Source organism: Cygnus olor, chromosome 27, assembly GCF_009769625.2.
Source record: "Cygnus olor isolate bCygOlo1 chromosome 27, bCygOlo1.pri.v2, whole genome shotgun sequence".
Taxonomy (NCBI): domain Eukaryota; kingdom Metazoa; phylum Chordata; class Aves; order Anseriformes; family Anatidae; genus Cygnus; species Cygnus olor.
This window is the reverse complement of record NC_049195.1, coordinates 1,447,032-1,466,492: the sequence shown is the minus strand read 5'-3', so window position 1 is coordinate 1,466,492 and position 19,461 is coordinate 1,447,032. Positions and strand designations below refer to the sequence as shown.

Below are 19,461 nucleotides of genomic sequence, written 5' to 3'. Positions count from 1 at the left end.
CAACCCCACAATTTTGATAGCAAAGGCTCCAATCCCACATTTTTTTTTACAGCAAAGTCTCCAATCCCTCAATTTTTTAAAGCAAAGTCTCCAATCCCTCAATTTTTAAAAGCAAAGTCTCCAATCCCACAATCTTGATAGTAAAGATCCCAATCCCACATTTTTTTACAGCAAAGGCCCCAGTCCCGGGCTGGACGCACTCATCTACGTCTTAATTTATTCGATAACCTCGTGTGTTTGCTGGGAATTAGAGGGCTTTTAGGCATCAGGACCCTCCCCGCAGACGTCTTTGCGGTGTCCCCATAGGGTGCAGCAGCAAGGGGGCACCAGCCCCATTTCCCCCTTTTTTTTGTTTAGGGGGAAAAAAGGCAAATATTTCCTGGGGCCTCACGTTGCCCCACCCGCGGTTCCTCTCCGGGATGAGAAGAGCCCGAGCTGCGGCCGGCGGCTCCTGGGGCTGTGCTGCCACCTCCTGGGGCTGTGCAACCTGCCTTCGGTCGGGACCCCCCCATTTCCCATCCCCATGTTGCCCATCCCTGAGTGGGGAACACTGAAGAGGGCAAGGGGCAAGCGACACATCTGTTCGCTCATGTCCCCCCATCCTGAGTGAACATGCAGGGAATCGGAAGGAAAATAAAAACCCATAGGCATTGATAAAGAGTTTAATAATAAAGGAATAGAAAATAATAAAAATAATACAATAAATTAAAAAGACAATCAATAAAATTTATTAATGTAAACAATTTTTCCCAGCCTAATGATCTCCTATCACCACCGTGATCACCCGTCCTAGCAATTTCCCATCCCATCATTTCACACTAATGAATTCCCATCACCGTCATGACTTCCCATCCCCCTGATCATTTCCTATCCCAGCAACCTCCCATTGCTGATCCCAAGGCTCAGTTCCCAACTCCCATCCATCCATCCATCCATCCATCCATCCATCCATCCATCCATCCATCCACCCATCCACCCATTTTCTCCCGTCCGTGCTGGCCATGCCCACATCCATTCACGGACTGAGCATGGGCAGCGGGAGCGGGCTGCATCCCACTCGGCATCCCACTGCCAGAACAACTGCAGGCAGAGGCGTTGCTGAGTGAACACCTACACTAGAGTAATTTAAGAAAGAAGGCAATAAAGCAGAGAAAGGACCAGAAAAGAAGAAATAAGTTTTCAATCCCTGCCATTTTGTGTCCCAACAAGCAGTTCCCATGCCCAAACTTGCCCATCCCAGGTATTGCCCAGCCCAACAGCTTCCATCGCAACACTCCCAACACTCATTCGTGACCCCCCCCATTTCCCATCCCCCCCGCCGTTGCCCATCCCTGACAGTGAGAAACACTGCCTAGCTACAGCACTAAAGAAGGGTAAGGGCAAGCGAGAGGGGAAAGGGCTGAAGAGCGCGGCTGAAGCTGGAGCAGGCGCCTGCAGAGGTCTCTGTGCCTGCGTGCTGAGCTCAGCACCACTGGGTGCTGCAGGGGCCGTCGAGGAGCGCAGGCTCACGGGTAGCCGTAATACTTGGCTATGGCCCTGTCTTTCTGCCGCTGCGCGAAGAATTGCGCAGGGCCGATCTTCATCTGCTGGGCCGCCCGCTGCCGCTCCTCCTGGGCCAGCTTCTTCAGGCGCTCCCGCTCAGGACGCTGCTGCGGCGTGATGGGCACCGACGCCTCCTGCTCCGCCAGCGGCGTGGGCGCCGCGTGGCTGCCCGCCCAGGGCCCCACGCAGGGCACGTAGTCCACGCGGGGCCGTGCCGGGGGCTGCAGCGTGCGTGGCTGTGCGGGCAGAGCCCCCCGCTGCGCTTGGCCCCCCGCGGCTGGCAGGCACGGCGCTCTGGGCGCCTGCTCTAGGGCAGCGTCCCCTGTTGACGCCGTGCTGCCTGGCGGTGCCGGCACCACCTTTTCTTTGCCGCCAGCTGGGGACCGGGGGGCAGCGGGCGCAGCGCTGGAGCCTGGCACTGTCGGCGGGGCCCTGGGCATGCTGCTGGGGCCGCCGGAGGTGGGCTGCGGCTGCGCACAGGGCAGCTGGCGCACTGGCCCCAGCGCCTTCGCCCTGGCCCCCAGCGGCTGCAAAGTCTCGCTGGGGGTCTTTGTCCCCAGGTGCTGGCGCTGCAGCGTCTTGGCCCTGACGGCTTGGGGACAGAGCCTGTCCTGGGGCCGCACGGCACGGGGCTCCCCGCTCGGAGTCTCCGGCAGCAGCCGTGCTCTGCGGGGAGGCGGCGACGCTGCTCCTTGCCCCCCAGCAGCCCCCGGGCTTCGGGCTCTCTTGCTGCGCGCCCGGGAGTTGTTGGTCGCTGGCTGCTGCGTGCCGCTGCCCTCTTGCCTGCTGCTGCCACGGCGTCCTGGGGCCTTGGACATCCCGGCGTCCCTGGCACGGCGTCCCTGGCAAGGCGTCTTGGGGCCTTCGACACCCTGGCCCAGCAGCATCTTCCTCTCCTTGCCGGGGGGTTTCTCTGTTGTTGGCCTCTTGTGCTGGGAGCTCTCCGCTGTCCCGGGGGTGCTGGTGGGCGCGGGGCGCTTGGCCCCCCGCTTGGTGCCGGTGGACGCAGGGGCAGCCAGGGGGCTCTTGAGGGGACCCAGGGGGCATTTGGGCAGGGGTCTCCTCTGGTCACTGAGGACCTTGGAGTTGGGGTGGCTCTTGAGGGAACTCTGGGGGGGTTTGGGCAGGGGTCTACTAAGGGAACTGAGGACTTGGGTGTCAGGGGACCTCTTGGGGGGACTCAGGGGTGGATTGGGTAGGGGTCTACGACGGGCACTGGGCAGGGGACTGGCTGCAGAGCTGAGGGGGGGGCTCACTGCCGGCACAACAGGGGACTGCACCGACAGCCCACCCCCAACCTTCTCGGGGTACACCCCAGGGGCTGAGGGTACCTCACCGAGGGCTCCTGTGGCTTCCAGTCCCTGCGTGCTCGGCTCCTCGATGTCCTCGGAGGGGTCGGGCAGCTGGGAGAGGAAGCGGCTGAGGGCAGGACTGCTGGGGACACCGGGGAAGGCGTCCTGGGGCTCCACGGCCTCGAGCCAGCTGAGCAGCTCCTCCATGCCGGGGATGTCCAGGTCGGCCAGGAGCTGGTCGTGCACGTGCTGCAGCTGCTGGCTGTCCCCTGCCAGCTCTGGAAAGGCCTCGGCGAAGGCATCAGGGCCCAGCTCGGGCAGCTGCGGGGGCTCCTCAGGCACCTCCGGGGCTGTCGCCGCTGAGGACGAAGCAAGAAAATCCCCCAAGACGGGCGATGTCAGCTTTCCCATGGCTCATGGGTGTGGGGCGACAACCGGCCGGCTGTGCCAGCGCCAAACTCACCATGGGGCGTCGCCGTCTGGGTGCTGCAGGTCGATGGGGCCAGGAAAGGCTCGGGGGGAGTGGGGTGAGGCAGCGGGGGCCCCTGGTCCTTGCTGAGCCCCACGGCGTGGTCGCAGGGCTCCGGCAGCTGCCCCTGGCTGCTGGTCACGGTGCGGGGCGTGGGGAGCGCCTGCCCCCGGAGCCGAGGCCCCGGGACGAGGGGTGGCGGGGGGCTGCGGTGGGCGGGGGCCTGCAACAGGCAGGTGCCTGCGGGGTGCAGGGGCTCCCCGTGGAGCACGGCCCTGGGCCCCAGCCCCAGCGCATGGTGGGGCACCAGTGTCCCCGTCACCATGGGCTGTCCCCACTGGCAGACAGGGGCACAGGGAGGAGCGGTGTGGGGGAGCTGCACCACCTGCAGGTTATGCCCCACGGCGGGGAGCTGCACCAGCTGCAGGTTATGCCCCACGGTGGGGAGCTGCACCAGCTGCAGGTGGTGCCCCTCGGGTGGGAGGTGCCCCCCAGGCGGCAGCTGCACCACGGCTGGGAGCTGCAGCACCTGCCCCTGGACCCCCGGCACCACGTGCCAGACGGTGGCCTGGGGCAGCGCGTAGGGGAGGGTGGGTACCTGGGGGGGCTGCAAGGGCACCGCCATCGCTCCGGGGAAGGAGGGCAGCAGCCAGGCAGCCACCGTTGGCGGCTCAGCCGGGACAACGAAGGGGGAGTTGGGCATCTGCGGCACCGGCGGCAGCCGTCTGGGGAATCTCTCTGTGAGGAAAAAGGGCGCTGGGCTGAGCTCTCGGGCGCTGGGCTCGCCGGCAGGGCCGCAGCCCCGGGAGGAGCGGGAGCCCGCTGCTCTACCTGCCATGGTCGCTGGAGAGTGGGGCGGTTCGTTGGGGAGCCCGGCCAACGGGGGTTCCATCCCAACGGCTGACCAGCCCCTCGCCGCCATCTTGGTGATGATTGCAGTTTCTCTACCCCAGCGGGCTTCCCAGCGCAATCATTTTCCATCCCCGTGAGCCTTTCCCGTCCCAGTCATCATTTGCCAGGCCCAGGAGGGTTTCGCGCTCCAACACTTTCCCCTCCCAAGGATTTTCCATCCCAAGACTTTTCCATCCCAAGACTTTTCCATCCCAAGACTTTTCATCCTCCCGGTGATTTCCCATCCCGACAATTTCACGGCCCAACAGATTCCCATGCAAAATAGTTCCCATCAGCACGAAGCGTTTCTTAATCCAATGAGATCTCATCCCAAAGACTTCCCATCCCTTGGATTTCTTTTCCAAGTATTTCCTACCCCAATGAATCTTACCCACCCCATTCAAGATTTCCCATCCCAATAATTTCCCATCCCAAGAGAGATTTCCCTACCCCGATGCTTTTCCTTTCCAGTGATTTCCTCCCCAAGGAAAATTTCCCATCCCAATGCCTTTCCTTAAGGATGACGTCCTCCCCAAGGAAGGTATCTCATCCCAATGCTTTTCCTTCCCACGGAAGCTTTCCCATCCCAAGGAAGATTTCCCATCTCTTTCATTTCCTAGCCCCATGGATTTCCAGCCCAAGGAAGTCTTCCCATCCCAGCAATCATTTCTCATCCCACTCGTCATTTCCCATCCCCATGATTTCCCAGTTTCACCATCCAAAGGACAGCTTAGCCAGCCCACAGCTAGAGAGAGATCACAACAGGGATTTGTACGATTCTGTTAGATGCAAGGGCATGGACACTTGGCGTGCTACCGATTGCACTTTATTCCAGATCAACACAGATCACCAGTACCAAGAGCGCTATGATGAATCTGGCGAAGATGTAGATAGATGGTTCTTACAGGTATTACCAGGAAATAAATAGGTATCTGCACTTCTCTCTAGCTACCTTAGTAAAAGATCGGAAGGGTAGAGCACTAATTAACAGTAGCATTATTAGAGGCACTACTGGGGCAGTGAAAATACATCAGGAGGGCCAACTTACCAATGCCTGAAAGGCAAATGCACTTAGGATGGGTTTTCTTTGCCAAGACTAAACTTGCAAGAGGTTCAAGCTCTCAGCAGCGGTAGCTGTGCCCGCAGGACTCAGGTGCTGCCTCGGCCAGCAGGCCCAGGCAGGTGGGGCACGTCTCATCCCCGGGGGCCTCTGCTGTCAGCCCGCGGGGCGGCTGGCTCGTGCTGCCCGCGGCCTCCCTGCCGTGGAGATGCTCGGCCACCGGGATGGAGGCTGCCCACTCCTAAGCACCTCTAACCAGCAGCACCTTCAAGTCTCCTCTTCCACCAGCAGGACGTCAGCGTCTCTTGTTCCACCAGCAGGACATCGGCATCTCCTATTCCACCACCAAGACCTCCATGCCTTGAGTGCCACCAGCAGTACTCAATGCGAGCTGGACGCTCAGGGCACTTACGGCCACCCACCTTTGTGAGCTCAAAGGCTGACAGCGACTCTCTGCTGACCTCACACGGCTCTCGGGCGCCCCGATGGCAGCACTGACGGCGGTAAGCTGCCTGCCAGGAGAAAAGGCTGACATGAAACGGCTGCTCCACAACGACAGGAGCAATGTCTGCTGGGCTGGGGGTTCGGATGGGAGCTCGGCCTTCGGCCTGGGAGCTGCGCCTGGGAGCCAGGGGCGTCCTTGATGTGCAGCTGGACACGTGGGCCTGAGAAAGCAAGGTTTCTTTAAAGAAAATTGGAAACATCGTCACCTAGTGGCTGTCTCAGGGGGACGGATAGAAACGCACAGCATCTCTTGGTTACCTGAAGTGCTGGTGTCCTACGCCCTCGTATGTCTCAATGACATAAAAAGGGACAGATTTTTACCCAAAATGCAGCTCCTTTCTGTGAGAAGCTTCCCGTGCTGCGCGTCCTCCTCTCTTTCTAGTATGTGGCTTCGACTTTAGGCGTGTTGTTTTTTCTCCTTGTGAGAAACAAAGTTGTGTTTTTGCAATAGAAGGTGTTTTTGCAGTGGAAAAAATCCACTAACCTTGCATATTCAAAAGTGATTGTGTGGCATAGCAGTGGGGAATCTGTTAAGCAGATAAGGGGAAGGTCCCACTGTCCCAAAATAATGAGGATAGCTAAGAAAAACAGGATGAGCAGTGCGAGATCAGTAAAAGCAAAGATCAAGTCACAAGAGAAGAAGGAAAAAATAAAAGGGTAAGGAGAAATTAACGGTTGGTCAAATAAAATTGTACATATATGGTATAGTAGTGCGTCGAGTAGGCTGTGAACCTGTAGTACTCAGCCAATGAAGAAACAGGGGAGAAATCAGGAGTCGGGTAGTAGGGAATACACAGTTATGATAAACTTTTACTGCGCGCTCCTGCTTGCAGGACGCCCGCCATTGCAATCGCGAATAAAAAAGCTTCACAGAAGATCCTGTCTGAAGAAAATTATTGAGATTTTTCTCACAGTCTAGGGGCTCGTCCCGGATCTTGTTGCCTAGCGGAGAGTTCTTGCTACCACAGACAGGAAGGTGCACCCTCTGATTTCAGAGGTCCCATCCGGGGTGGTGGCTTGTCTCAGGATGGCTGACAAAGGACTGAGACTGTTCATCTGAAGACAGGCTCTGAGAAGAACTGGGGAGAAAGGAGGCCAATACAGACAGACCACAGACACAGCCCAGACACAGCCCAACCAGAGCCTGTACACAGCACAGAGAGCACAGACACAGCCCAGCCAGAGCCCAGACACAGTCCAGACACAGCTCAGACACAGCACAGAGACAGCACAGACAAAGCACAGAGACACAGCACAGACAGAGCACAGAGACAGCACAGACACAGCCCAGAGAGCACAGACAGGGCACAGACACAGAACAGACACAGCCCAGAGAGAGCACAGACAGGGCACAGACAGAACCCAGACAGAGCACAGATTGCACAGACACAGCCCAGACACAGTCCAGACACAGTCCAGACACAGCACAGACACAGCACAGACACAGCACAGACACAGCACGGACACAGCACGGACACAGCACGGACACAGCACGGACACAGCACGGACAGAACACAGAGATCCCAGACAGAGCACAGACACAGAACAGACACAGCCCAGACACAGTCCAGACACAGCTCAGACACAGCACAGACACAGTCCAGACCCAGCTCAGACACAGCACAGACACAGCACGGACACAGCACGGACACAGCACGGACACAGCACGGACAGAACACAGAGATCACAGACAGAGCACAGACACAGACAGACACAGCCCAGACAGAGCCCAGACAGGGCACAGACAGAACCCAGACAGAGCACAGATTGCACAGACACAGCCCAGACACAGTCCAGACACAGTCCAGACACAGCACAGACACAGCACGGACAGAACACAGAGAGATCACAGACAGAGCACAGACACAGCACACACACAGCCCAGACAGAGCACAGACACTGCACAGACAGAGCACAGACAGAGCACAGATCGCACAGACAGAGCCCAGACACAGTCCAGACACAGCTCAGACACAGCACAGACACTGCACAGACAGAGCCCAGACACAGCACAGACGGAGCATAGACACAGCACAGACAGAGCACAGACAGAGCCCAGACACAGTCCAGACACAGCTCAGACACAGCACAGACACAGCATAGACACAGCACAGAGAGCACAGACAGAGCACAGACACAGAACAGACACAGCCCAGACAGAGCCCAGACAGGGCACAGACAGAACCCAGACAGAGCACAGATTGCACAGACACAGCCCAGACACAGCCCAGACACAGTCCAGACACAGTCCAGACCCAGCTCAGACACAGCACAGACACAGCACGGACGGAGCACAGAGGGCACAGGCACAGCACAGAGCACAGACACAGCACAGACACAGCACGGACACCGGAGCCGTTATCCCAGCATGGCAGCAGCAAGGTGACAATGTGCTCGCCTGGAGGACAGCTGAAATCTTTCCGCATGTCTCACAGCTCACCCAGAGATCGGGATCACCTGGTTACTGCTGCTTTTAGATGGTGGTCTTCAGCCTGCTGTTCCCTAGGACGGCCCTACACTGAGGTAGTCTGCTAGGGATCTCCACTGCCAGGATCGGGGCACACCTTTCTAAAACCCTTTAGCCTTTAGTCCCTCAGTTTTTTAAAGCAAAGACCCCAATCCCACAATGTTTTAAAGCAAAGTCTCCAACCCCACAATTTTTTAAAGTCTCCAACCCCACATTTTTTTAAAGCAAAGTCTCCAGTCCCACAATTTTGATAGCAAAGGCTCCAACCCCACAACTTTTTAAAGCAAAGGCTCCAACCCCACAATTTTGATAGCAAAGGCTCCAATCCCACATTTTTTTTTACAGCAAAGTCTCCAATCCCTCAATTTTTTAAAGCAAAGTCTCCAATCCCTCAATTTTTAAAAGCAAAGTCTCCAATCCCACAATCTTGATAGTAAAGATCCCAATCCCACATTTTTTTACAGCAAAGGCCCCAGTCCCGGGCTGGACGCACTCATCTACGTCTTAATTTATTCGATAACCTCGTGTGTTTGCTGGGAATTAGAGGGCTTTTAGGCATCAGGACCCTCCCCGCAGACGTCTTTGCGGTGTCCCCATAGGGTGCAGCAGCAAGGGGGCACCAGCCCCATTTCCCCCTTTTTTTTGTTTAGGGGGAAAAAAGGCAAATATTTCCTGGGGCCTCACGTTGCCCCACCCGCGGTTCCTCTCCGGGATGAGAAGAGCCCGAGCTGCGGCCGGCGGCTCCTGGGGCTGTGCTGCCACCTCCTGGGGCTGTGCAACCTGCCTTCGGTCGGGACCCCCCCATTTCCCATCCCCATGTTGCCCATCCCTGAGTGGGGAACACTGAAGAGGGCAAGGGGCAAGCGACACATCTGTTCGCTCATGTCCCCCCATCCTGAGTGAACATGCAGGGAATCGGAAGGAAAATAAAAACCCATAGGCATTGATAAAGAGTTTAATAATAAAGGAATAGAAAATAATAAAAATAATACAATAAATTAAAAAGACAATCAATAAAATTTATTAATGTAAACAATTTTTCCCAGCCTAATGATCTCCTATCACCACCGTGATCACCCGTCCTAGCAATTTCCCATCCCATCATTTCACACTAATGAATTCCCATCACCGTCATGACTTCCCATCCCCCTGATCATTTCCTATCCCAGCAACCTCCCATTGCTGATCCCAAGGCTCAGTTCCCAACTCCCATCCATCCATCCATCCATCCATCCATCCATCCATCCATCCATCCACCCATCCATCCACCCATCCACCCATCCACCCATTTTCTCCCGTCCGTGCTGGCCATGCCCACATCCATTCACGGACTGAGCATGGGCAGCGGGAGCGGGCTGCATCCCACTCGGCATCCCACTGCCAGAACAACTGCAGGCAGAGGCGTTGCTGAGTGAACACCTACACTAGAGTAATTTAAGAAAGAAGGCAATAAAGCAGAGAAAGGACCAGAAAAGAAGAAATAAGTTTTCAATCCCTGCCATTTTGTGTCCCAACAAGCAGTTCCCATGCCCAAACTTGCCCATCCCAGGTATTGCCCAGCCCAACAGCTTCCATCGCAACACTCCCAACACTCATTCGTGACCCCCCCATTTCCCATCCCCCCCGCCGTTGCCCATCCCTGACAGTGAGAAACACTGCCTAGCTACAGCACTAAAGAAGGGTAAGGGCAAGCGAGAGGGGAAAGGGCTGAAGAGCGCGGCTGAAGCTGGAGCAGGCGCCTGCAGAGGTCTCTGTGCCTGCGTGCTGAGCTCAGCACCACTGGGTGCTGCAGGGGCCGTCGAGGAGCGCAGGCTCACGGGTAGCCGTAATACTTGGCTATGGCCCTGTCTTTCTGCCGCTGCGCGAAGAATTGCGCAGGGCCGATCTTCATCTGCTGGGCCGCCCGCTGCCGCTCCTCCTGGGCCAGCTTCTTCAGGCGCTCCCGCTCAGGACGCTGCTGCGGCGTGATGGGCACCGACGCCTCCTGCTCCGCCAGCGGCGTGGGCGCCGCGTGGCTGCCCGCCCAGGGCCCCACGCAGGGCACGTAGTCCACGCGGGGCCGTGCCGGGGGCTGCAGCGTGCGTGGCTGTGCGGGCAGAGCCCCCCGCTGCGCTTGGCCCCCCGCGGCTGGCAGGCACGGCGCTCTGGGCGCCTGCTCTAGGGCAGCGTCCCCTGTTGACGCCGTGCTGCCTGGCGGTGCCGGCACCACCTTTTCTTTGCCGCCAGCTGGGGACCGGGGGGCAGCGGGCGCAGCGCTGGAGCCTGGCACTGTCGGCGGGGCCCTGGGCATGCTGCTGGGGCCGCCGGAGGTGGGCTGCGGCTGCGCACAGGGCAGCTGGCGCACTGGCCCCAGCGCCTTCGCCCTGGCCCCCAGCGGCTGCAAAGTCTCGCTGGGGGTCTTTGTCCCCAGGTGCTGGCGCTGCAGCGTCTTGGCCCTGACGGCTTGGGGACAGAGCCTGTCCTGGGGCCGCACGGCACGGGGCTCCCCGCTCGGAGTCTCCGGCAGCAGCCGTGCTCTGCGGGGAGGCGGCGACGCTGCTCCTTGCCCCCCAGCAGCCCCCGGGCTTCGGGCTCTCTTGCTGCGCGCCCGGGAGTTGTTGGTCGCTGGCTGCTGCGTGCCGCTGCCCTCTTGCCTGCTGCTGCCACGGCGTCCTGGGGCCTTGGACATCCCGGCGTCCCTGGCACGGCGTCCCTGGCAAGGCGTCTTGGGGCCTTCGACACCCTGGCCCAGCAGCATCTTCCTCTCCTTGCCGGGGGGTTTCTCTGTTGTTGGCCTCTTGTGCTGGGAGCGCTCCGCTGTCCCGGGGGTGCTGGTGGGCGCGGGGCGCTTGGCCCCCCGCTTGGTGCCGGTGGACGCAGGGGCAGCCAGGGGGCTCTTGAGGGGACCCAGGGGGCATTTGGGCAGGGGTCTCCTCTGGTCACTGAGGACCTTGGAGTTGGGGTGGCTCTTGAGGGAACTCTGGGGGGGTTTGGGCAGGGGTCTACTAAGGGAACTGAGGACTTGGGTGTCAGGGGACCTCTTGGGGGGACTCAGGGGTGGATTGGGTAGGGGTCTACGACGGGCACTGGGCAGGGGACTGGCTGCAGAGCTGAGGGGGGGGCTCACTGCCGGCACAACAGGGGACTGCACCGACAGCCCACCCCCAACCTTCTCGGGGTACACCCCAGGGGCTGAGGGTACCTCACCGAGGGCTCCTGTGGCTTCCAGTCCCTGCGTGCTCGGCTCCTCGATGTCCTCGGAGAGGTCGGGCAGCTGGGAGAGGAAGCGGCTGAGGGCAGGACTGCTGGGGACACCGGGGAAGGCGTCCTGGGGCTCCACGGCCTCGAGCCAGCTGAGCAGCTCCTCCATGCCGGGGATGTCCAGGTCGGCCAGGAGCTGGTCGTGCACGTGCTGCAGCTGCTGGCTGTCCCCTGCCAGCTCTGGAAAGGCCTCGGCGAAGGCATCAGGGCCCAGCTCGGGCAGCTGCGGGGGCTCCTCAGGCACCTCCGGGGCTGTCGCCGCTGAGGACGAAGCAAGAAAATCCCCCAAGACGGGCGATGTCAGCTTTCCCATGGCTCATGGGTGTGGGGCGACAACCGGCCGGCTGTGCCAGCGCCAAACTCACCATGGGGCGTCGCCGTCTGGGTGCTGCAGGTCGATGGAGCCAGGAAAGGCTCGGGGGGAGTGGGGTGAGGCAGCGGGGGCCCCTGGTCCTTGCTGAGCCCCACGGCGTGGTCGCAGGGCTCCGGCAGCTGCCCCTGGCTGCTGGTCACGGTGCGGGGCGTGGGGAGCGCCTGCCCCCGGAGCCGAGGCCCCGGGACGAGGGGTGGCGGGGGGCTGCGGTGGGCGGGGGCCTGCAACAGGCAGGTGCCTGCGGGGTGCAGGGGCTCCCCGTGGAGCACGGCCCTGGGCCCCAGCCCCAGCGCATGGTGGGGCACCAGTGTCCCCGTCACCATGGGCTGTCCCCACTGGCAGACAGGGGCACAGGGAGGAGCGGTGTGGGGGAGCTGCACCACCTGCAGGTTATGCCCCACGGCGGGGAGCTGCACCAGCTGCAGGTTATGCCCCACGGTGGGGAGCTGCACCAGCTGCAGGTGGTGCCCCTCGGGTGGGAGGTGCCCCCCAGGCGGCAGCTGCACCACGGCTGGGAGCTGCAGCACCTGCCCCTGGACCCCCGGCACCACGTGCCAGACGGTGGCCTGGGGCAGCGCGTAGGGGAGGGTGGGTACCTGGGGGGGCTGCAAGGGCACCGCCATCGCTCCGGGGAAGGAGGGCAGCAGCCAGGCAGCCACCGTTGGCGGCTCAGCTGGGACAACGAAGGGGGAGTTGGGCATCTGCGGCACCGGCGGCAGCCGTCTGGGGAATCTCTCTGTGAGGAAAAAGGGCGCTGGGCTGAGCTCTCGGGCGCTGGGCTCGCCGGCAGGGCCGCAGCCCCGGGAGGAGCGGGAGCCCGCTGCTCTACCTGCCATGGTCGCTGGAGAGTGGGGCGGTTCGTTGGGGAGCCCGGCCAACGGGGGTTCCATCCCAACGGCTGACCAGCCCCTCGCCGCCATCTTGGTGATGATTGCAGTTTCTCTACCCCAGCGGGCTTCCCAGCGCAATCATTTTCCATCCCCGTGAGCCTTTCCCGTCCCAGTCATCATTTGCCAGGCCCAGGAGGGTTTCGCGCTCCAACACTTTCCCCTCCCAAGGATTTTCCATCCCAAGACTTTTCCATCCCAAGACTTTTCATCCTCCCGGTGATTTCCCATCCCGACAATTTCACGGCCCAACAGATTCCCATGCAAAATAGTTCCCATCAGCACGAAGCGTTTCTTAATCCGATGAGATCTCATCCCAAAGACTTCCCATCCCTTGGATTTCTTTTCCAAGTATTTCCTACCCCAATGAATCTTACCCACCCCATTCAAGATTTCCCATCCCAATAATTTCCCATCCCAAGAGAGATTTCCCTACCCCGATGCTTTTCCTTTCCAGTGATTTCCTCCCCAAGGAAAATTTCCCATCCCAATGCCTTTCCTTAAGGATGACGTCCTCCCCAAGGAAGGTATCTCATCCCAATGCTTTTCCTTCCCACGGAAGCTTTCCCATCCCAAGGAAGATTTCCCATCTCTTTCATTTCCTAGCCCCATGGATTTCCAGCCCAAGGAAGTCTTCCCATCCCAGCAATCATTTCTCATCCCACTCGTCATTTCCCATCCCCATGATTTCCCAGTTTCACCATCCAAAGGACAGCTTAGCCAGCCCACAGCTAGAGAGAGATCACAACAGGGGTTTGTACGATTCTGTTAGATGCAAGGGCATGGACACTTGGCGTGCTACCGATTGCACTTTATTCCAGATCAACACAGATCACCAGTACCAAGAGCGCTATGATGAATCTGGCGAAGATGTAGATAGATGGTTCTTACAGGTATTACCAGGAAATAAATAGGTATCTGCACTTCTCTCTAGCTACCTTAGTAAAAGATCGGAAGGGTAGAGCACTAATTAACAGTAGCATTATTAGAGGCACTACTGGGGCAGTGAAAATACATCAGGAGGGCCAACTTACCAATGCCTGAAAGGCAAATGCACTTAGGATGGGTTTTCTTTGCCAAGACTAAACTTACAAGAGGTTCAAGCTCTCAGCAGCGGTAGCTGTGCCCGCAGGACTCAGGTGCTGCCTCGGCCAGCAGGCCCAGGCAGGTGGGGCACGTCTCATCCCCGGGGGCCTCTGCTGTCAGCCCGCGGGGCGGCTGGCTCGTGCTGCCCGCGGCCTCCCTGCCGTGGAGATGCTCGGCCACCGGGATGGAGGCTGCCCACTCCTAAGCACCTCTAACCAGCAGCACCTTCAAGTCTCCTCTTCCACCAGCAGGACGTCAGCGTCTCTTGTTCCACCAGCAGGACATCGGCATCTCCTATTCCACCACCAAGACCTCCATGCCTTGAGTGCCACCAGCAGTACTCAATGCGAGCTGGACGCTCAGGGCACTTACGGCCACCCACCTTTGTGAGCTCAAAGGCTGACAGCGACTCTCTGCTGACCTCACACGGCTCTCGGGCGCCCCGATGGCAGCACTGACGGCGGTAAGCTGCCTGCCAGGAGAAAAGGCTGACATGAAACGGCTGCTCCACAACGACAGGAGCAATGTCTGCTGGGCTGGGGGTTCGGATGGGAGCTCGGCCTTCGGCCTGGGAGCTGCGCCTGGGAGCCAGGGGCGTCCTTGATGTGCAGCTGGACACGTGGGCCTGAGAAAGCAAGGTTTCTCTAAAGAAAATTGGAAACATCGTCACCTAGTGGCTGTCTCAGGGGGACGGATAGAAACGCACAGCATCTCTTGGTTACCTGAAGTGCTGGTGTCCTACGCCCTCGTATGTCTCAATGACATAAAAAGGGACAGATTTTTACCCAAAATGCAGCTCCTTTCTGTGAGAAGCTTCCCGTGCTGCGCGTCCTCCTCTCTTTCTTTTTCGTGTTGTTTTTTCTCCTTAAGCAGACTGAATCTTCCTTTGAACATCATGGTAACTGATTTTTACTACCGTTAAATGCCTTTCCTCCACTTCTAATCTAATTAATTAGTGCTATGCTCTTAACATCTGCTCCACAGGTATCTTTCCTACCTGGTACAATCTAGAAGAGCTCAGCAATATCCATACATCTCGTTCTCTTAGTTGTCACAGTAGACTTGCTCGTGGTAATTTCTGTTGAGCAGGACGTGACAGAACCCCCACAAGAGGCTTGAAAGTGTAGCTCTGAGGTGAGAAACCCTGCCCAAGCAAGGGGTTTAGCCCATAAATATGTGAAGAGAAAGTAAATGGACACTTTTCTGCCCCAAATGCAGATGGGTTGTTAATGCTGCTGCTGCATGTGGTGACTTTGGGTGGCCCCAGCTGCCTCCTCTTTTATTCCCGAGTGGTGTTGTCACAGTTAGAGAGAAGAAAAAATATATACAGTTTTTAATTGCAATGGACAACACTGAGTTATTTAAAATAAAAACACAATGGGAAAAACACAACTGGCAGGAACAAACCATACCGAACGCAACAAAAAACAACGGCTCCAGGAAACCACGTGCGTGTGACCCCCTCCTCCAACAGGGCAGGGGGAGGAGACCCGATCTCGCTATAAATAACCCCAAAATCGTTTCACGGGGAGAAGCCGGAAGCCCGTCTCTGAGCCACCAGCAGGTGCGAGAGGCGGTGCTGCTCGGCAGCGGGGCCGTTCCTCGCGGGTCGCAGAGTGAGCCCAGCATCAGGCGATGAAGTCCAGCGGTCTGTTGAAGCCTCCTTTCCTGTTCATGTACTGCCTGCGGCGGGAGGAAGGGAAACAACATCGGGAGCCGAGCCAGGAGCACCGAAACCCCAGGGGGCTCCCAGCTCTGACCCCCGGCGATCAGAAAATGGCTGACGGGGGTTGTGACAGCATGGAGAAGCCACAGGGAATCCAATTCCCCACCAATTTGTGCAAACAAAACACAAAACCAGCTCTGCCTGACCTTGTTGAGACCCGACGCGTTCGATCAGGGGCTGAGCACCTGGAGCTCAGCAGCTATGACAGAAGGACTCGACCTGAAGCCTGGCCACACACCTTCTGGAGGCTCCACACCCCAGCTGCCTCGCAGATAACGGGGTTAACAAAGTCTTTCTTTAGCCAAAGAAGCAGGAGAGCCAAGCTCTGCCCTGCTGGCTGCCTCCAGCACGTCCTGTCCGTGTGCCACGTGCTTGTGCGCTCTTTGTCTTCCTGCTTTTGGGTTTTTACTGAAAAACGTGAGGCCTCCTACCTCTGCCAGCCAAACTGTTTGCCTTTACCGAGGGCAAAAGAAAACAGATCGCCCCCTGCTTATGCCTACAGACAGCAGCTTGGATTTAAGCTTCCTCTGAACTGCTTTACCTCGTAAACAAGGTTATTTTATATCAGAAAAGCGTGGCAATTCGGTGCAGTTGCCACAGCACAGTGAGCCTCCCGGCGTACTGAGACACAAACCTGTACTTCCTCTTCTGCGACACGTTGATGGCGTACGCGTTCGCGGCACCGTCTACTTTCTTCCCCTGAAAGAGAAGGGAAAGGGTCAAAAACCGAGTGCGCCGCCTCGAGCCTTCCTAGGAAACGGACAGCACCCGCATGGGAGGGATGAGGGTGGTTAACACAGGACAAGTTAAAAAAAAAGTCAGTGCCAGAGCTCTGGACTGTAAAGGGTGAGCCCCACGCTCAATTTGGGCGTCCTGACAGCCGGGACTCGTGCTTGGGTGTACAAACGTCATGGGAATGAGCCTGGCGCTCCGGCTGATCCCAGCCTGCACTCACTTTTGTCGTGTCAAAAGAGGCAAACCCCATCATTTTCATCATCTCGATTTCCTCTTCCGTCTTGCCTTGCAAATCTTCCTCTGAAAAGGCAACGAGATATCAGAGTTCACCTCCTGCAGCCACAAACATCGACCAGGAATAAAGAATATTTCTGTGCTGGCCACAATCTAACAGAGCCAGGGGTGAGTTAACACACCAGGACTCTGCGTTTTTACCCGTGATCTGGCGCTCCTTGCCCTTGGAGTCCTTTATCTCCTTCTTCTCCTCGTCTCGCCTCTCCTTCAGCCGCGGTGGGGAGGAGGAGCTGGATCTGTGCCGCCTCGGCGACCTGACGTTGCAACACGCACAGGCCTCAGCTCCACGGCTGCAACGGGGTGCTGGGAACATCCCCGTGCCGCGCTCCGCTCCCTCCCAACAGTGATGCTGGAACCAAGAACATCCCCCCGCCATGTTCTGCCCCTCTCCCCCATTTTCTCTCCCTCACCTGGACCGTCTCCTGTGTGGGGAGCGAGACCGGCTCCTCCTCCTGTCCCTGTCCCGGGACCGCGACCTCTCCCTCCTCCTCCTCTCCCTCTCCCTCGAAGTGGACCGCGAGCGCCTGCGGTCTGCGGGGAGGCACAGCAGGAGAAAGGCGGCTCCCCCTTCTCCCCTGCACTGCCACCAAGCTTCTCCCGTTAATTCCCGGCCACAACCCCCCCCCCAAAGACCCCCTAAATCCCCCCAAATCCCCCCCCAAGCCCCCTTAAACTCCCCCAAAGTCCCCCAGACCCCCCCCTACAACTCCCCAGGCCCCCGCTAACCCCCCGAGTCCTCCATAATCCCTCGAGACCCCCCCAGATCCCCGCAAGCCCCCACAAATCCCCCTAAACCCCCTCACACACCCCCAGACCCCCAGGCAGCAGCACCCCCTGCCCACACCGGGCCCCTCACCACCTCCAGGCACTGCACCCGCACACCAGAGCCCCGGCCGGGCTCAGAGGGGCTCAGGGGCCCCGCCCGGTCCCACCGGCGCCCCCCGGGCCCGTTCCCCGCAGCAGGCCCCATAGGGTCGGGCCCTGCACTCCCCCCACCCTCGGCCCCCAGAGGCCTATGCCCTCCCCACCGCCTCTCCCCGTGCCCCCGGGGCCGCTCCCCGGCGTCTCCCCGGTCCCGGTGCCGGTGCCGGTGCCTTCCCCTCACCGCGCCGCGGAGGCGAACGGGAGCGACTGCGGCCCATGGCGCCGCCCGGCGGGCCTTCACTTCCGCCTGCACTTCCCTCGGCTTCCGCTGTCCGGTGCGTTCCGTTTCCCCCCCGGCTCCGTCAGGAAACGGCGCCCGCGCGCTTTGGTTCCGCCGCCAACACGGGCGGGGGGGGGTTGAACGCCCCCAACCCGGCCTCGGCGAGCCCCGCTCGGCCTCCAGAGGCGAAGAATACGTGGCCAGGCCCGCAGAGAGGCCGGGACCCCCCCCCAACCCATCCTGGGAAGCCATGCCCCCCACCCCATCCCATGGCGTCCCCACTCCCGTCGCCGACAACGCAGCGCAGCGGGTGCTGAACTCGGGTTTATTTACAGGCAGGCGTTACACAGCGCACCCAGCACCAGCCGTCACCCACCAGCCTCCCCCCTCGGCCACGAACCCCCACGGCACGGGTGTGGGCCCTGTCAAGCCTTCCGGCTTCTTCCCGTGCCGCACTTGGCCATGGCGGTGCCCTGAGGCCTCTTTGAAGCACAGGAGGTTTCATCACCATGTGAGGATGAACTTCTTTACGCTTCGGGTGGCAGAGCACTAGAACAGGCTGCCCAGAGAGGTTGTGGAGTCTCCTTCTCTGGAGATATTCAAAACCCGCCTGGATGCCATCCTGTGTAACATGCTCTAGGTGATCCTGCTCAGCAGGGGGTTGGACTAGGCGGTCTCTGGAGGTCCCTTCCCACCTCAACCATCCTGTGATCCTATAGTTTACATCTTTCTCTGCTTCCAGGCTGCTCCCTGGACCTTGGCAGGGGATGGCTCAGCTCCAGCCACAGCCAGGACGGTGCCCTGAAAACAAGCCACTGCGTTTTGGGGCCGGTTGAGCCCTGGCACTGCCCAGGCTGGCTTCACACAATGGGCAAGAAGAAAGCAGCGAGGCAAAGGAGGGCAAAATGGGAAGGGATGGGGAGGCTTTGGCAGGCAGGGGAGCTGTAACGCTGCTGTGATCCTGTAATAAGGGATCCTGTGACTCTTTCTAATAGCTAAGCAGTGGGGCTGCACATCACGCTGCCAGCCCTCTGAGCCTTTCTCCTCGTGTACCTACGCGTGGGTTGCACTGCATGCGTTGCCCAAAGTGCCCCGGGTTTCACCACACAGCCGTGGGGTCTGCGGTGGGCAGTGAGGCAGTGTTGGGATTCAGGAACTGCCCCGGGAGCCGCTGCAGCCCTGCATGGTTGCCAGGTGGTGAACGTGGTCCCCAGGACCCTTGAAATCACTGGCAGTAAACTACACCTTACAGGAACGGTTACAGAGCGGGGCCTGGGGTTTGCACATCAGTCTGCTGAATATACACTATATATTGAACACAGGCAACAGCACATGGACTCACACCGTCCTTCTCAGATATCGAATTTAGGTGTTCAGGCTCCCCTGGGAGCCAGAGGAGCCTCCCAACCCTTTCTGGAGCCCTGGCTCTAACGTCAGCGCTGCAGCTTGGGGACATTGGGCAGGGCAAATGCTCTCCCAGGCTCCAAAATCCAGGTTCGGGTCTGCCCTGGAGCTCCAGGCATGGGGGGAGAACATTCCTGCCAGGTTTGTATTTTTGCACTTGACTATTCCACTCAGAATTTGCCTGGCACGCCCTGGCACGCCCCAAACTACAGCCCTGCAAAGAAAACCGACCCCTGCTTACACATTTCCTCCGCTTGATCCCAGCTGCCTGCACCAGCCCCACTCCCTGCCTGAGGTGTTCCCAAGTGCCACCAAAAATCCACCTCGCCTACGGCTGCCTTTCTGCT

General features: G+C 59.2%; 3 protein-coding genes across 6 annotated transcripts; all 3 read right to left on the bottom strand.

Moving 5' to 3' along the window:
* Positions 1-704: 704 nt before the first annotated feature.
* Positions 705-5,562, bottom strand: LOC121060417 (nascent polypeptide-associated complex subunit alpha, muscle-specific form-like). Of its 3 annotated transcripts, none has more exons than XM_040538186.1 (3): positions 3,743-5,562; positions 3,298-3,688; positions 705-3,193 (listed from the first exon to the last, which is right to left on the bottom strand). In XM_040538186.1, exons 1-3 carry the CDS (start codon positions 4,223-4,225, stop codon positions 1,506-1,508), a joined length of 2,562 nt encoding a protein of 853 aa, XP_040394120.1. In that variant the 5' UTR covers positions 4,226-5,562; the 3' UTR covers positions 705-1,505. The 3 variants fall into 3 exon arrangements, with proteins under 3 accessions (XP_040394120.1, XP_040394121.1, XP_040394119.1); XM_040538187.1 differs by having other exon boundaries at positions 3,298-4,041; positions 4,135-5,562; XM_040538185.1 differs by having other exon boundaries at positions 3,298-5,562.
* A 3,958-nt stretch (positions 5,563-9,520) lies between these two features.
* Positions 9,521-14,079, bottom strand: LOC121060418 (proline-rich protein 36-like). 2 transcript variants are annotated; one of them, XM_040538189.1, is made up of 4 exons: positions 12,668-14,079; positions 11,831-12,574; positions 11,227-11,726; positions 9,521-11,154 (listed from the first exon to the last, which is right to left on the bottom strand). In XM_040538189.1, the coding sequence occupies exons 1-4, from the start codon at positions 12,756-12,758 to the stop codon at positions 10,039-10,041; spliced, it is 2,451 nt and encodes an 816-aa protein (XP_040394123.1). In that variant the 5' UTR covers positions 12,759-14,079; the 3' UTR covers positions 9,521-10,038. The 2 variants fall into 2 exon arrangements, with proteins under 2 accessions (XP_040394123.1, XP_040394122.1); XM_040538188.1 differs by having other exon boundaries at positions 9,521-11,726.
* Positions 14,080-15,129: 1,050 nt separating this feature from the next.
* SNRNP27 (small nuclear ribonucleoprotein U4/U6.U5 subunit 27) lies at positions 15,130-17,787 on the bottom strand. Its single transcript, XM_040538190.1, has 6 exons — positions 17,672-17,787; positions 16,977-17,097; positions 16,708-16,820; positions 16,493-16,572; positions 16,172-16,236; positions 15,130-15,494 (listed from the first exon to the last, which is right to left on the bottom strand). Exons 1-6 carry the CDS (start codon positions 17,706-17,708, stop codon positions 15,440-15,442), a joined length of 471 nt encoding a protein of 156 aa, XP_040394124.1. The 5' UTR covers positions 17,709-17,787; the 3' UTR covers positions 15,130-15,439.
* Between the last annotated feature and the right edge of the window lie 1,674 nt (positions 17,788-19,461).

What these genes read in the sequence shown, in the direction of transcription:
- LOC121060417 (XM_040538185.1), bottom strand. Translation starts at nt 4,225, where the DNA reads ATGGCGGCGAGGGGCTGGTCAGCCGTTGGGATGGAACCCCCGTTGGCC. An exon ending in CCAGACGGCGACGCCCCATG is followed by an intron (nt 3,194 to 3,297) that starts GTGAGTTTGGCG and finishes CTTCGTCCTCAG; the next exon opens with CGGCGACAGCCCCGGAGGTG.
- LOC121060418 (XM_040538188.1), bottom strand. Translation starts at nt 12,758, where the DNA reads ATGGCGGCGAGGGGCTGGTCAGCCGTTGGGATGGAACCCCCGTTGGCC. An exon ending in CTCTCCAGCGACCATGGCAG is followed by an intron (nt 12,575 to 12,667) that starts GTAGAGCAGCGG and finishes TTTTCCTCACAG; the next exon opens with AGAGATTCCCCAGACGGCTG. An exon ending in CCAGACGGCGACGCCCCATG is followed by an intron (nt 11,727 to 11,830) that starts GTGAGTTTGGCG and finishes CTTCGTCCTCAG; the next exon opens with CGGCGACAGCCCCGGAGGTG.
- SNRNP27 (XM_040538190.1), bottom strand. Translation starts at nt 17,708, where the DNA reads ATGGGCCGCAGTCGCTCCCGTTCGCCTCCGCGGCGCG. An exon ending in CCACACAGGAGACGGTCCAG is followed by an intron (nt 16,821 to 16,976) that starts GTGAGGGAGAGA and finishes TTGCAACGTCAG; the next exon opens with GTCGCCGAGGCGGCACAGAT. An exon ending in CAAGGAGCGCCAGATCACGG is followed by an intron (nt 16,573 to 16,707) that starts GTAAAAACGCAG and finishes TTGCCTTTTCAG; the next exon opens with AGGAAGATTTGCAAGGCAAG.